This window comes from Electrona antarctica (assembly GCF_951216825.1).
Source record: "Electrona antarctica genome assembly, chromosome: 13".
Classification (NCBI taxonomy): domain Eukaryota; kingdom Metazoa; phylum Chordata; class Actinopteri; order Myctophiformes; family Myctophidae; genus Electrona; species Electrona antarctica.
In genome coordinates this window covers 13,655,223-13,670,000 of record NC_136794.1, presented here as the reverse complement: position 1 = coordinate 13,670,000, position 14,778 = coordinate 13,655,223, and the positions used below count along the sequence as shown (strand labels likewise).

At 43.6% G+C, this 14,778-nt stretch overlaps 1 protein-coding gene across 1 annotated transcript in view; it reads right to left on the bottom strand.

Moving 5' to 3' along the window:
- dgkg (diacylglycerol kinase, gamma) overlaps positions 1–14,778 on the bottom strand; it is an 89,178-nt gene that overhangs the window by 11,271 nt on the left and 63,129 nt on the right. The window contains exons 20-21 of the mRNA XM_079518859.1: positions 7,357–7,447; positions 4,503–4,704 (exon numbers count right to left, since the gene is read on the bottom strand). Coding sequence (XP_079374985.1) covers positions 4,503–4,704; positions 7,357–7,447 — 293 coding nt within the window. The remainder of the gene's footprint in view (positions 1–4,502; positions 4,705–7,356; positions 7,448–14,778) is intronic.

Genomic DNA, 14,778 nt, shown 5'->3' with positions numbered 1-14,778 from the left:
GGAGGGGAAAGATGGAGCAGAGATTACGGTTGGAGGTGGAGCAGGGCAATGGATGGAGTTTGCCTCCGGGGCTGCGTACATATATCCTTTTCCTGTCAACGCCTCCTGGTCAGAGTGAATTTCTCCTCCACCCACCTGACTGCCATATACAACTGACTGACAAATCTCAGGCTTCAATTCAGTTCTACCACACAATTTTACATTATTTCCTCCATTGTGCTTGAAAACTGAACACACACACGCACACAAAAAACTTTTTTTAAAGTAAAGTAGGATTTCCTATTCCATCCGGTTGCTAAGGAATGTTGTTTATGAGAGCTGGATATGAGATGCAGCACCTAAATTTAGATCCAGCGAGAGCAGATATCTCAGTGAAATGTTTGCTACCAGCCTTCTGCAATGTGTATCTGTCTTAAGCTGTATTTTCTGTCCATGCAGTAGAGTCTACTGCTTGCTCTGAGTTGTCCTCTCTACTCGGTCTACTCACTGAGTAGACCAACTCAGGACAAGAAACAAAGTCGATCAGAGGCTTAAGGATTCATCTGTGAGGTCAGAACCAAGATCGCTCACTTACCGTAACCTAGCTGATTGCATTATCTACAGCAAAGAGCTTCAAAGGCATGATCTTGTTGCGGGCAGAGCAAACAACTGTCATTAACAATTAGTAGTAAGCCGTGCATGCAGGCACATTAAGACACTAGGAGACAAGCATGTACGCACATGCATATTTAACTACAGTGGGATAAATACATGACACAATGTATATTCATAGCCACACACAAGCCCCCACGCACACACGCACACACGTCAGAGAAACTAGAGATGTCCTACTCTGAGATTTGTTTCCTTATAGGATTAAATGGCAAAGAACAAATTTAATGAAGGTTAAATCCTGTGGGACAACTCTGCAGTACAAAGATTCCCTCGCACACATACTTGCATGCACAATTGCCTTGGCATGCATGCACTCTCAGACATCCAGAAACTTCTAGCATTGTACTCAAGACATACAGTTAGAAAAGCAACGATTTCAACAGAATCAACAGTGCAGTAACTACAAGAACTGGATGGGAAAGTACGGGAGGCCTTTGTTAATCCCACATGGGAAATTCAGTTGATGTAAACATGGACAGGAGGCAAACTGGTATGCATATGTATGTATGCATGCATACATGCAAAGTGTGCGTGCGCATGCACACACACGAACATACATATGTGAACATGCACAATACATACCGTACATACACATACCTACACGCCCACATTACCATAATGCAGTCCCCCCCCCCCCCCCCCCCAAACCCCCCCCAAAACAAGCAGTGTGCTTTGTGTGCAACCAGACTAGCATAATTATCCTTTAAAGGTATGGCCTGACAGCTTAAAAGCAACGCTAATAATGAGTTTGCCAGAAGCAAAGTGTTTTGACATTTGTCAATATTTATCCTTGCGAGGTCTGAAAGACAGCAGATAGGCAGGCCAGGAGGGGGAGTGGAATGTGCCAATGGCACTGCAGATTAAAAATAGCTACTGTATGGTATAAGATAACTATGTTCTCCATCACACTAACTATGTACAATACAACATAAACTATTGTACACACCCATGGCTGTGGCGCAAGACGCTACCAAGACCCATCTGGCCCCGCCATGAATGCAGCCACGCAGCGGGGTGAAATCAGCCCTCAACTGCTTCTGACATACATACTAGGGGCGAGACTTCCCTCACTTTGAGTGGCATCGAATGTGGAAGCCATGGGTGTCTTTCTGACAGAAATAGCAGTCTAACTGCCGTTCTGACAGAATTACCATCTGATTAATGCATTTCTGATAGAAATACAGTGTGATGGCCTGGGCCGGGCTGAGCGGTCCAGGCACCTATGCTGGTAATCCAGACTGACAGCGTGATGCGGGTTCGAGTCCCGATCCCGACAACCTTCGCTCCGTGTCTTCCCCCCATCTCTCTCCCCATTTCCTGTCAAGCTACTGTAATCTATCAATAAAGGCAAAAAAATAAAAAGAAAAGAAAAAAGAAAAACAATGTATTTCAGTGAATAATGTCGGTGTTTTAACACAAATAAACACTGTTGGAGCAAAGACTGTGTGCGGACTTCTCCTTCTCTGTATGTATCTACCTCTTGTCCAGCACCAGCAAGGAACTGGATGTGCGCTAGCCACCTGCTTTTTAAAAGTATTTCTGAACCCTAACACTAACCCTAACCTCACATACATGCTGTCACACTGTTTGGGTCTCTCCGTCGGTTTGTTCAGTTTGTCGGAACCACCTGCCACAATGCACGCCCAATCGTGTCCTCCAACCAGAGGTTGGATTTAACGCACAGGTGGGTCTTACAGTATATACCACCCTGGTACTGTATATCTTATATAGAGTATCTTCTCTGTGTGTGTATGCCTTCACCGTCTGTGTGAGTGAGCAAACTCTCCCCTGTGTTCTCTGGCTATAAATATGGGCAATATGGAAAAATTGTCCCGTGGAGCCAGTCAGAACCTTTTGGACTTAGCAGTAAGGGCAGGCAGCGGTGCCAGCACAGGACAGCTGATGGCCATTGGACCACTGGGGGGAAGGGGGGACGACTGTTTAGCTGAGAGGCTGGGAAGGTGACCGCATGGTGATGTGACGGGAAGTTACCGTACAGACATCCATCTCAGTTACACGCACGCACGCACGCACACAGGCACGCACACAGGCACGCACACAGGCACGCACATACACACACACACACACACAGACAGACACACACACACACACACACACACACACAGACAGACAGACAGACAGACAAGACAGACAGACAGACAGACAGACAGACAGACAGACAGACAGACAGACAGACAGACAGACAGACAGACAGACAGACAGACAGACAGACAGACAGACAGACAGACGGTTGGCCAAGTCATAGACCGTTTACGCCTCTGCTTTGGGGACGTGCACGGACAACGGACACACGTTATTCACGGAGAAACAACTAAAACACGGAACAACAACTACACAACCTGCCCAGTATGGATAAAACACACACTCTGTCTGGAGACCGGTTGTGATTGCCAGGGACTCAATTTCCCATAACCCTTTGCACGCCGGCGCGACTGACCTTTTTGCGATGACGTCATCAAAACGCGTCTCATATCCCATTCTGTCCGGTGGATTGCCCGTATGACTTAAAACTGATTAACAACGTGGATTAAACAATGAAAACATAACTCGGGCAACTCGCGAATCGCAGGGAAAGTGTTAACGCTCTGTCATTTATTTCCGTCCTCTGCTTCTCTCATTGTGCATGCCGCTCTCTTTCTGGTACAGCATAGCCCTGGAGTCTCCATGGAAATAAGTTTCAGCACAGTCAGAAGAGATGTAAAGCGGTGAAATGAAATACACATAAAATAAAGGATATACAGTATATAAAAAATAAAGGAAAGTATAGAACGATTGGCACGATGTTAGATAGGTTTATATGGTTGAGGGTACAAAGTAAAGTTCTGCATATATGGATGGCCCAAACTTTTGAAAAACTGATGTCTGACGTCCACTGATAAAAAAATGTCTTCAACTTTTGATTGCCTGTGAAATATAAATATCCTCGCTAGAGACAGCTGCATCTTTCCAAAATGTTTTATTGCATAAAATGACAGGACATTATAAAAACTAATTCAACTGACACAGTTGCCGGGAACAACATGAACTAGAAACAAACATTCGCTTTTCAGAGAACTGGCCAGTGGCTGAGAAACATGTGGATTGTTCAATTAATTTATGTGACAAATAATAGCATGCCCTGTTTGTTTGACAAAATAACTCGAAAGGACATTGCCAATAGTACACGTCTCCTCTCCTCCCTTCCCCGATGTTTGAGGTCAATTTGTAGAAATCTAAAATAGCTGTTCAGTTGCTGCCACTGTCCTTGAGGCAATATCTGCCAGCATAGCTTGTCCCCAAGGTATAAACAAGGAACAAAGGACAGTCTTCTTACACGCCCGCAGGGAGCAGAAAGACTGCGTACGTCCACGGCAGGACACAGATAGATACTGACACCCAACGCAACTCCTGCTGCCTGGTGGCACTGTGAGGTCACTAAGCACTTTACCGTAGAGTGTTCTGCAAACACTGAGGTAGACGTGAAAACAGATGCCCTGGCTTGTGTTCCCAAACTGTTTCCCTTGGAAGTACACACTAGAAGTTGAAGTGTGTACACTCATTTGTTCCATATGCCAATGCTGGCCCAATAGTGTGGGGGGGGACAAGACCTCTCTTTATTACTGTATAAATGACCTAATGTTTGGCCTGCTGTGTTTTGGCCATGAACGTGTCAGCGACACACAATAGATCTTTTGACACCCCATAGGGCACCATTCAGACCATGGATGGAAAACCTTCAATCCCTTTAGCCCGACAGCAGAGCCAAGATTTAGTCCCTGTGTGGCACCTGAAGTCATTCTGTGGTGTGTACGGTATGTGTGTGTCCATGCACTTTTCGCTTCACTCACCTTGCACACAGAATTTGAGCCCCTTAGCGTCTGTGACCGTGCTGGCCGGCATCCTGTCCGGAACCTTCTTGCTCATGCGGTTGTAGTTGCGCCTCTTCTTGGTTTCGCCCCACAGGTTGGAGCCGCCGTGCATGCTGGGAATGTTTAGGACAGCGATGCCCTCCAACGATGTATTACTGAGGTCCAAGATGATCCCATCGCACTGGAGACAGAGAGAGACAGTCAGTGAGAAAGACACCTATCGCATATACAGTGTACAATACAGCCCTGGCATAACAGAAAATTATACCTCTATATGCCCCCATGTGGTACATGATTGTCATATCTTTATTCACCCTAATGTTAATAACAGGGGGCTAGCGTTTCACGTCGTATTGAAATCCTAAAATTGAATTTAGGAATGAAAAGAACATTAATTTTACATGTATGGATTATATAACCCAACAGAGGTAATGCTGATGCTTCAGCTAATGGATACCCGGAATGTCAGAGTTGGACAGAGCACAGAGACTTTACTCACTTGGCCCAGCTGGTGTATCATGGATAACGGCAAGGGCAATTGATTTGCCGCGATATGTTACATGGACAAAAGCTGAGTATACAATTCCAAGAACTGTATAACAGAGGAAGCTAGCTGTAGAATAGTAAACAATGTAAGAACAGATCAAAGGTCTATACAAGAGCTCAACACTGAGATCAGAATACAATTCCATTTGGCACCGTTTACCCAATTTGTCCGATGTTTGTCAAGCTCATCTGGATTCAACAGTCATTTAAACCAAATGAAAGAGAACATAAACAACACCTTGCCATGACTCATTGCACACCCTTGATGGTGGCAACCGCAAATTTTGTCATGAACCACACATTGACTTACTAAATGTTGTACATTATGTACTGTATATATGAAGAATAATGTGGGTGCTGCTGGACACACAGAATAATAATATACACTCATGCTTGCCTACACACACCTACACAGAATAACGCACGCACGCACGCACGCACACGCATGCACGCACACACACACACACACACACACACACACACACACACACACACACACACACACACACACACACACACACACACACACACACACACACACACACACACAATAAATCACTTCATTTCCACGGGGCATAGAATAATTATGACTTTAGAATAATTATAATCTGACAGAAGTCTGTTACTTGCGTGATAAGTCGTGTTATACAGCTCTGGGCCATAATAACACCGATAGGCTGGCAGGGTAGTTTAAAATAACACCCCAGATCTTTGTAAACTGGTAATGATTACCATTTAGTCACTATCATGGTAATCATTACCAGTTCACAGAGATCTGAGGTGGGTGGTACTAACAGGTCATGCTCTCTAGCTGAACTGTAATTATTAAAACACGCCACTATTAGTTGTGCTTGTGAATGAGTGTCTAGCCGAGAACAAGAGAATGTGCAAACTTGGCAGTTCAGAGCTCCAGCGCCTGAAACTGATAACATCTTTCTGTATACAGTGGAGTCACCTCTAAAGTTGAACCAATCGTTATCACAAATTTCTGTTAAAACAAAGCACTTCCATATCAAGGCTAGAGTTTTTTTATGATAGTCTGTGAGTATGTGACGCGTTTGTGCATGCATGTGGTATTTATTTAACCCATTCTGTGCGGGAACCCCTCTTGGTGTTTTAAACATTATGTTATAATTTAGCTATTGAAAAATAGCAGATCTACAAGCTCATAGCGCGCCACCGAGTGGCGCGCTACGAGCTTGTAGGTCTGCTATTTTTGAAAAATCGTTTAAATATTTATTTCAGAAAACTGGAGGATTTAGAAGATTTTTTTTAGATTTTGAGGTCAGGCCTAAATGGGTTAATTGTTTATTATTTTGTTATTTATTATTTTGATACCATTATTTTGAACCATGACATTCAGACATATTATCTAAGTTGAACAAGTGATTTGGAAATGGAATCCAGTGCTACCTTTGAGGCTCACTGTGTGTTGAGCACAAAGGTGATAATATTGGCAGAAAGAGGCAATTATGGGGTGTGTCTGCATATAGAGCTGAGAATAGCCCCACTTGGGAAATGCACAGCGTAAAACCCTTAGCGTTAGTTTTACCACATGAACCCTAGCATCCTTATTCTGGGCATGTCATAATCATAATAGTCGCCTATTATGATTCAGCGAAAATAGGCAAACATTCGCAACGCTATTAGTTTGTACATCAGCTATTTTTGGTGAAGAGATTTGGTGTCAAGGCAAAAAAGGAGGGGACAAAGTATAGACCCCTGTGAGACCCTGGTCAACAAAGTATATAGAGTTTAAGTAGTTAATTATGTTAAATAATAACACTGAGGATTTTACTGTAGTGTACGTACTTAATTAAAATTCCCCTTAAAGCCTGAAAGAAACTATAAACATTTGTTGTATTTAAGAGCCTGTTATGTCACTGTAGGAGAGAGAAATCAGCTTGTTGACAGGCAGTATTTATATATATATATATTACACCTAGCCAATAATTTTTTGGATGATGAAATGATGTTGGTTTGGTGGTGCAACAGTTGTAGTTAGTTTAATCCTAGTGTTTAAGCCTTTTAATTTGAAATAGCTTTGAAACTTTGGATTTTTGCATGCCATAATGTTTGGTGGAGGACTCGCCCTCAGACGAGTCCTCCAGTCAGGGCATTTTAGGGGCTTGAGGGTACAAGGTGTGTTTTGCTTTGGTTTTAATGTTTTTAATGCATTATTATTGCTTATCATTTTTGTACTTTATTTTTGTCTTTTTAATGTTCGAAATGAACATCATTCATTCAGATTACACGCAGGATTTCACAGTATACCAAGAAGCCTCACCTCCACCTCTATGCATTCGTTGAGCTTCTTGCACGTAGCAGATATGGTCTCAGTGGTGCCAAACTCGAAGTACCACAGCTTGTTCTTCATTCTGTACAGGAAAAGGGGGAAAAGAGAAGGAAAAGGAGTCCTTGAACTGGCTAGTAACATTCACAGGTCTCACTGCTGCGTGCTTTTAGGATGCATATGTCAACCATGTTGTAATCCCACGGTATGCTCTCTTTACTGTGTGAATGAGGACATACTGAAGCTGTCCAACACCCAAATTCATCTCACGTCCCAAAACTGACAGCATTGGAGAGCCGATGGCCATTTGACAAAGGACGTTAAAACACCCCAAGGCCCTTTCTCTGGAGGCAATGTTGGGGTAACCGCAGTGCTCTCTGGATAATGAACCGCAATGGGTAGACAACCAAATATGTGTCGCTGCAGTCCCTGTATGCCACAGCTGGTATGACAGGGCTGGAAAGAAACTGGAGGAGATGATAAAAATCATTCATGGTGAATGTTATTGTGTTGTAAGGAAGAATAGAAACCTACAGACATAATGGTCAAGAGGTATAGGTTCATCTTCTTCATTGGTTTCACTTTTGTGAATGACCAATGGTTGAATAACACAGCTTAGAGTCCAGGTGAAATCTCTGCCTGATGTTGCCGTAAAACCTCAAATGCATTAACACACACGCACGCACGAATGAACGCACACACGCACACACACACTGCCCTGATGAAAGATTAATGGAGCGTGCAGCCAGGGGTTTTAGACAGACGGGAGTGGGGTGAATCACTGGCTCACTGACTGACTGATGTGAAGGCTCAGGCCCCTGGAGGTTACCTGATACACCGGGAGGAATCTGAGCACAGCATCCGACAAAGGAGAGAGGGAGGGCGTCTAACCATTCATATAGTCAGAAGTCCTCCATTGTTCAGCGATGACTGGACCTTATAATCTCCACTTAACTTGTTTCGCCCTTTGTGATTGGTGACCCCATTGCTCGGTAGAGTGCAGCAGATATTTTCGGCCATTATTTTTTAAGACATCGGTATCAGTGTTATCTCTCAAAACATTGGCAAAGAGTGATGAGACTCTCCAATATTATCAAGTTAAAAAATCTGGCATTATTCGGGCTCTATTACACACACTGCTTCTACCACTTCTCCTGCTGACCAATATAATCCTGTTCGCAGTCATTTTAAATGCCAGCAATTCTACTTACTTACTGGTATATTTAATTTAGGTGTCCTGTGTAAATGTGCACTGATTTTGAATCTGGCATATTTCGTACCATCAATGTCACGTCACCCTACCTTGTGAGAATGCCTGCATTGTTATCCTGGCACATGAGTGTGAATGCAAATACCGGTACATGGTGACACATGGTGATCCTTACATAAGAGATATTAGTTCTATGAACAAAAACAAAAACAATGTTGGTTTAAAGTGATTCGCTGGAAAAAAGCACTTGGAGAGAGCATGGAGGAAATAGAAAGCTTGTGTGTGTGTGTGTGTGTGTGTGTGTGTGTGTGTGTGTGTGTGTGTGTGTGTGTGTGTGTGTGTGTGTGTGTGTGTGTGTGTGTGTGTGTGTGTGTGTGTGTGTGTGTGTGTGTGTGTGTGTGTGTGTGTGTGTGTGTGTGTAATAGCAAACCAATATCTTGAAATGTTTGATAAACACCAAACTGAGACCATGGACACTAACTAACACTAACCATAATTCTGCAAATCCATTCTCCAGATCAAGCGGAAAACACCAAATAATCCATGCAGGGCAGGATTAGGACGATACCCACTCATAATCAAAATAAAAAAGAGAGCATTTAAATTGTACTACCACCAGTCTTGCCATGGGCATGCTCTTAGTCCTGCTATGGGGATTTTGCATAGCGTCCCCTGATTTTGCTTAGCATGCTGCTTAGCAAAATGTAGGGAACATCTTAGAGAGTGGAGCCATTAACACACCAAGTTTAACTGTATTTGTTTCAATAAATGGTTAAATCTACTTTGACGTTCGTGATTGAACCACAGCTCGCTTTTTTTGCTGCTGCGCTGCCGTCCTGCTGCTGCTTTGTGGTCTGCTCTATATGGTTTTTTTGTGCTCCCACCACCACCCCAGCATCCACCTGTGTGCTCTGTTTCTGTATTTAACCAACAGACTATTTTTTTAGCCTGTTCATATAAACAAACAATGACAGTGTGCTTAGGGTACTGACAGTACATTTATTGGGGCATGGTACGTACATGAAAAGGCCTTGCTGCTGATAATGATGACAACATGGGTATTGATACAACAGGCTGGATGCCATGTGGGTGACTGGGTGTACAAGGCCAGTGTTGTGCCATGATACTGAGACCGAGCAGACGTTAGCAGATTTCTGTAGAATTCACCCCAAAAGATGTAAGTAATAGTATTGATTGGAGGATCTTTAAATACCTTTTCTGTTCTTTTAATCTGCTCTCAATGCCCACATTATTCAGCAGAGGGCAAGACTAAACATAAACCTTGTACAGTTTAAAGTTGAATCTTTATTTCAACCACTTGAATGTCATTCATTGCTCTCTATATATTTTTTTTAATTATTTAATGTTATATTGTTACGTACTGTATTAAGCCTCCCATATCTCTCTTTTCCTTCTAATTCCCTCTCTTTCTCTCCTTTCTTTCCACCTCAATACCTCCCCAGAAACCTCAGCTTTGTCAAATGAAGGGATTATGAGCATATCTGAAATCACAATTAGGCACAGTTTTCATTCTCAATGAGACAAGCTGCCTAACCTCATTAACTTGCTTCCACTTGAGAAACCCTGCAAAAAAGAATGCAATTAACTCATGTTACCATGCTCCTCGCTCCTGTGGACAGAAACAACACGCACGCACGCACGCACGCGCGCGCGCACGCAGGCAGGCACACGCACACACACACACGCACACGCACACGCACACATACACACAAAATAGGAAGGAGCTCAGTGGCTCTTGTTGGAGTGTTTAAAAATGACTTGTTTTGTATTCCTGGAGGAAACTTCAGGTGTCACAGCAGCAACAACAGTGAGAAAGAGACACTGCAGAGATACTGTAGAGAAGAGTCTTATAGCTTCTCTCCTCACAGAGCCCAAGTGTTCTCTCGGAGAAGGAAGGGTGATTCATACCATATACTTCACATTCGCATACGTCGCGTGACGTGTTGTGAGCGAGCATATCTGTTATTTTCGGCAGTAACGCAGCCAAGTATACCTCAGGCCAGAGACTCCCCAGTTCAGCGTGCAAGGCTGTGCTTGCATGCTGCCCCAGGGCTCTGGCTGGTGAGCAGAGGGGAACGGGTTCATATACACTGGTTCACACTGTGCTCCCAGTGTCCTCCTCGGGAAGGAGAAGAAGCAAAATAAAAAAAACATTCCTATAACCACAACTGATCCTTCTGCCAAGACAAAGTATCCATTAATTCGATTCTCCACCCTTTTATTGGTACAGTTGTGTAAGGAACTGATTGTAAGATAAACATCTCTTTCAAAAGGTGCCCTGGTGAAAAGGAACCACAAAAACACACAATGTTGACGGAATCACGTTTCATCTAGAGAGGAAGTCGAAGACTGGCAATATGGTGAGCCGAGGGGAAGGTAGAGAGAGAGAGGGGATGAGGGTGGAAGGGGGCGGGAGGAGGGGTTAAAAAGCCACAAAACAGACACAAAATGTTATGAAAACACGATTTGGCCGCTCCAGTAAGGCCCTGAGGGTGCAAGACCTCTGGGCCGGTACACCCGCCTATACTCCCTCGCCCCATCCATGCCCCTCCCAACCACACTGCCCCTGCCTAGAGATAAGCATCTCCCATAATCCTCTGTGAGTGTGGTGACCTTTCGACCCGCAGCCCCTCTACCCCCACCCCTCGTCCTTGCTCGCTCACTCACTCGCTCCCCCTCCATCTCTCTTTCTCTTCCCCCTCCCCCTCCCTCTCTCTCTCTCAGATCAGTAGGTGTTCACCTCTTCACTGACCAATCGGTAATGCTCTAAAAGCACTGTTTCCCAAACACTGGGACGGGACCCATTTGTGGATCGCGGACACATTTTAATGGGTCCCTTTATTTTGTTTCCTACATTTTGTTTTTGATTATTATTTCAAAAACCAATCCCCCCAAAACATTTCTGTAATTAAAGAAATGCCATGAATTTGAAAACAAATGAAATTAAAATAGCAGATCTACAAGTTAGCCATGGCACAGAGCGCAAATTACCGCACCCATAATAGCAATATGTCTTAAATTAAGACATATGACATGGTGGTAACTGGTAAGTAAGACACACAAAATCAGGCCCTATATAACTAACATCATACAGGTCACATTGTAGGTGTAGTAGGATCAAGGGGCAATTTAATGTCTACTCATATGAGAAGTGCTGTCAGTGGGTACACAGAATAAGTATATCCTTGTTGAGGTAATCCCTGCTTGAGGCTCCTGTGCCCCACAGTTATATAACCCCTGACTCTGCACTGTGTGTGTGTGTGTGTGTGTGTGTGTGTGTGTGTGTGTGTGTGTGTGTGTGTGTGTGTGTGTGTGTGTGTGTGTGTGTGTATGTGTGTGACACATAGACCCCCCTGGGTCTATGTGTCATCCGCATGCATGTATTCTTGCATGTGTCTGTCTTGTCATGATGATGTGTGTCTGTCTTGCAGACAGCAAGGCATGTGACTGTTTATTTCCCCCTCAGGACAGCAGAGGAACTGCAGCAGAGAAGAACAGACACAATGCCCCCTCTCTAAATGTCTCATGCGTGTAATAAGACACTAATATTAACAGGAACTATAGAGCTGTTACGTAAGGGCTTAGTAATAGCTTGTACTTGCAGGCTCTTGGTGGAGGCAGGAGGGATGTAGCATGGAGATAGAAACTGATCGCACAACCACCAGAATAGATTGATTACATTGGATGAGTCAATGCAAAAACAAGAAAGCAATGATGCCCCACACTGGATGGCTCATGGAGGATAATGCCTATTGACAACGGATCGAAACACGCATTCAGGTCACAGTGCCTATAGCTGGGTGTCTTTTCCTGTCATCCATCAGTGATTCACGTTGATGACAATACGTTGTATTGCTTGTAGCACTTATAACACTATGTGCTGAGAAAGCTGCTTTTCCTGGTTAAATGAGCAGAGATAAAGCTGCCCATATTTGAGACTTTGACACACTCAAGGTGAACTTCTTGCAGAAATGAGTTTTGTCAAGTTTGTACCCAAAATAGGACTTATTTCCAGACAAAATTTAGATGGACAATAGAGTTTTATTTAGATTTTCTCTTTTCTGTGACCTCTGATGACTTACTTTTACGTTTCAAAATACAATTTCAAACCCTATTAAAATTATTTGATTCAAGGCACAAAATGCTAACAGTCCAGGAAATACCATCAGCCATGTTTAGCCAGTTAGCATTTTGCGATCCTTGTCAAATCCCTTTTCGAATCGATTAGAATTCTCTATGCTATGCGGTGTTTGCCAGGGGTGAATCGACCCAACTTATTAGTTTCTAGTTCACCACGTGTCTGTTCTCACACGAGGGTGGTGGGCAGTTTCCCTGCTGCTACAGTATGTGTGTTAATGTTATGTGAATGCATACATAATCTGAATGACAATGCAGGCAGATTCTGAATTCTCAACTCCCCCGAGTCCCCGTCTTTAAACCAACCCAGAATAACTTTAATTGGGGCACGGCTGAGCATGGATCAGATTGTAATTTGTAAATACTATTATTTATTTATTTCACTGCAGACAGTCTACAAATTTAATTTAAAATCATCCATAAGCCTTCAATTCACTTAATTATTTCAATGGACTAAAATATTTTTGAGGAGCGCTAGCCCCTCCTATGCCTAGCTTTGTGTGTGTGTACCCCATAGCGATGATTTGATTGGCTGATCACTCCATAGCAATGATTTGATTGGCTGAGCAAAGTACGAATTGAGGGAAAAGGGGGAACAGAAAAGTGAAGACGGAAAAGTGAGGACGCAAATTGTGATTGGCCAGAATGAGATGATGTATGATGATAAGAGGCTCCAGTTTGGCGACAAGCTAGCTTGCCAGATTCTGTGAGTGAAACAAGCGACCAGGTCTATGAAAACAAGCCCAAAAGAAGCAACCAGTTTCACCACTTGAGCCCTATTACATACGCTATTTTCAAAAAGAATTATGAAAGCAAGCCCAAATAAACAACTACACTTCAGAAATACGCCCAAACTAAAGCAACGGGCAACTATGAATATTAAGCTATGTTACAGGAAAACTAGCCCAAAGTCGCTTATAATAAGCAGAACTGGCAACACTGCCACCGCCAAACTGCAGCAGGCTGCTTTTTGCAATTTGCACCGGGGAAAATAATGTTTCGTCAGGCGACTGGTTTTGTGCTGATTAAAAAATGCTAGTCTGTTGCAATCTGACAGTTTTAAGCTATCTTTGACTAGTCTGAACAAGTTTGCTTGGTGTGGAGTCACTTTTAAGCATTATGTTATACTTTAGCTATCGTATTGCAAGTGCAGACGGTGTGCAGGTCTTTGTGCACTTGTGCATATTTTTTCTGAAGCTATTGAAAAATAGCAGATCTACAAGCTACGAAAATCGTGAAAATGTGGCGCAAATCTTTGAATATATATTATTTTAGAGCGAACGGTTTTAACTCAAATCTTTGGTTCTGGGGGGTCCCTGGAACAACATATTTTGAGATTTGGGCTCACGGCCAATTACATATAATTCTGGGGGTCCTTGACATGAAATAGAAGACATTTGTAGAATCAGTTCTCAGGTCTAAATGGACAAAGTGTATAGGCAAGAGAGTTTTTTAAATAAGACTTTGGGACTCTTGCATTATGCACTCTACAATATGCCGGGCCCCATGCCAGCTAAAGCTGTCCTCTATATTTTCATTGTGGAGCTGGGAAATGGATTGTCCGCTGGCCTTAACCAAGACCCACTATTGTTATTGTAATCAAACCAACAAAGGCATCCAAAGGTCTTTTTCTCATCCCCACACAAGAGCCATTCGACACTTCCTAATCCAAAACTTCCTCTCCCCATCCCCCCACCGGGGCTAAACACACACACGAACGCAAGCAGGCACGCAGGCGCGCGCACACACAAACACACACACACACACACACACACACACACACACACACACACACACACACACACACACACACACACACACACACACACACACACACACACACACACACACACACACACACACACACACACACACACACACACACAGACAAAAGCTCAGAGCATTGTGGTCAGTCTGAGAGGTCATTAGCACCTGAGCTTTGGGCTCCTTGTGGTCTGGCTACTGTTGCTGTCACGCACTGATGGACTTCCATAGACTGAGGTGTCAGGAATCACACATGTCCCCTTCCACACCACACCCTCTGTCTC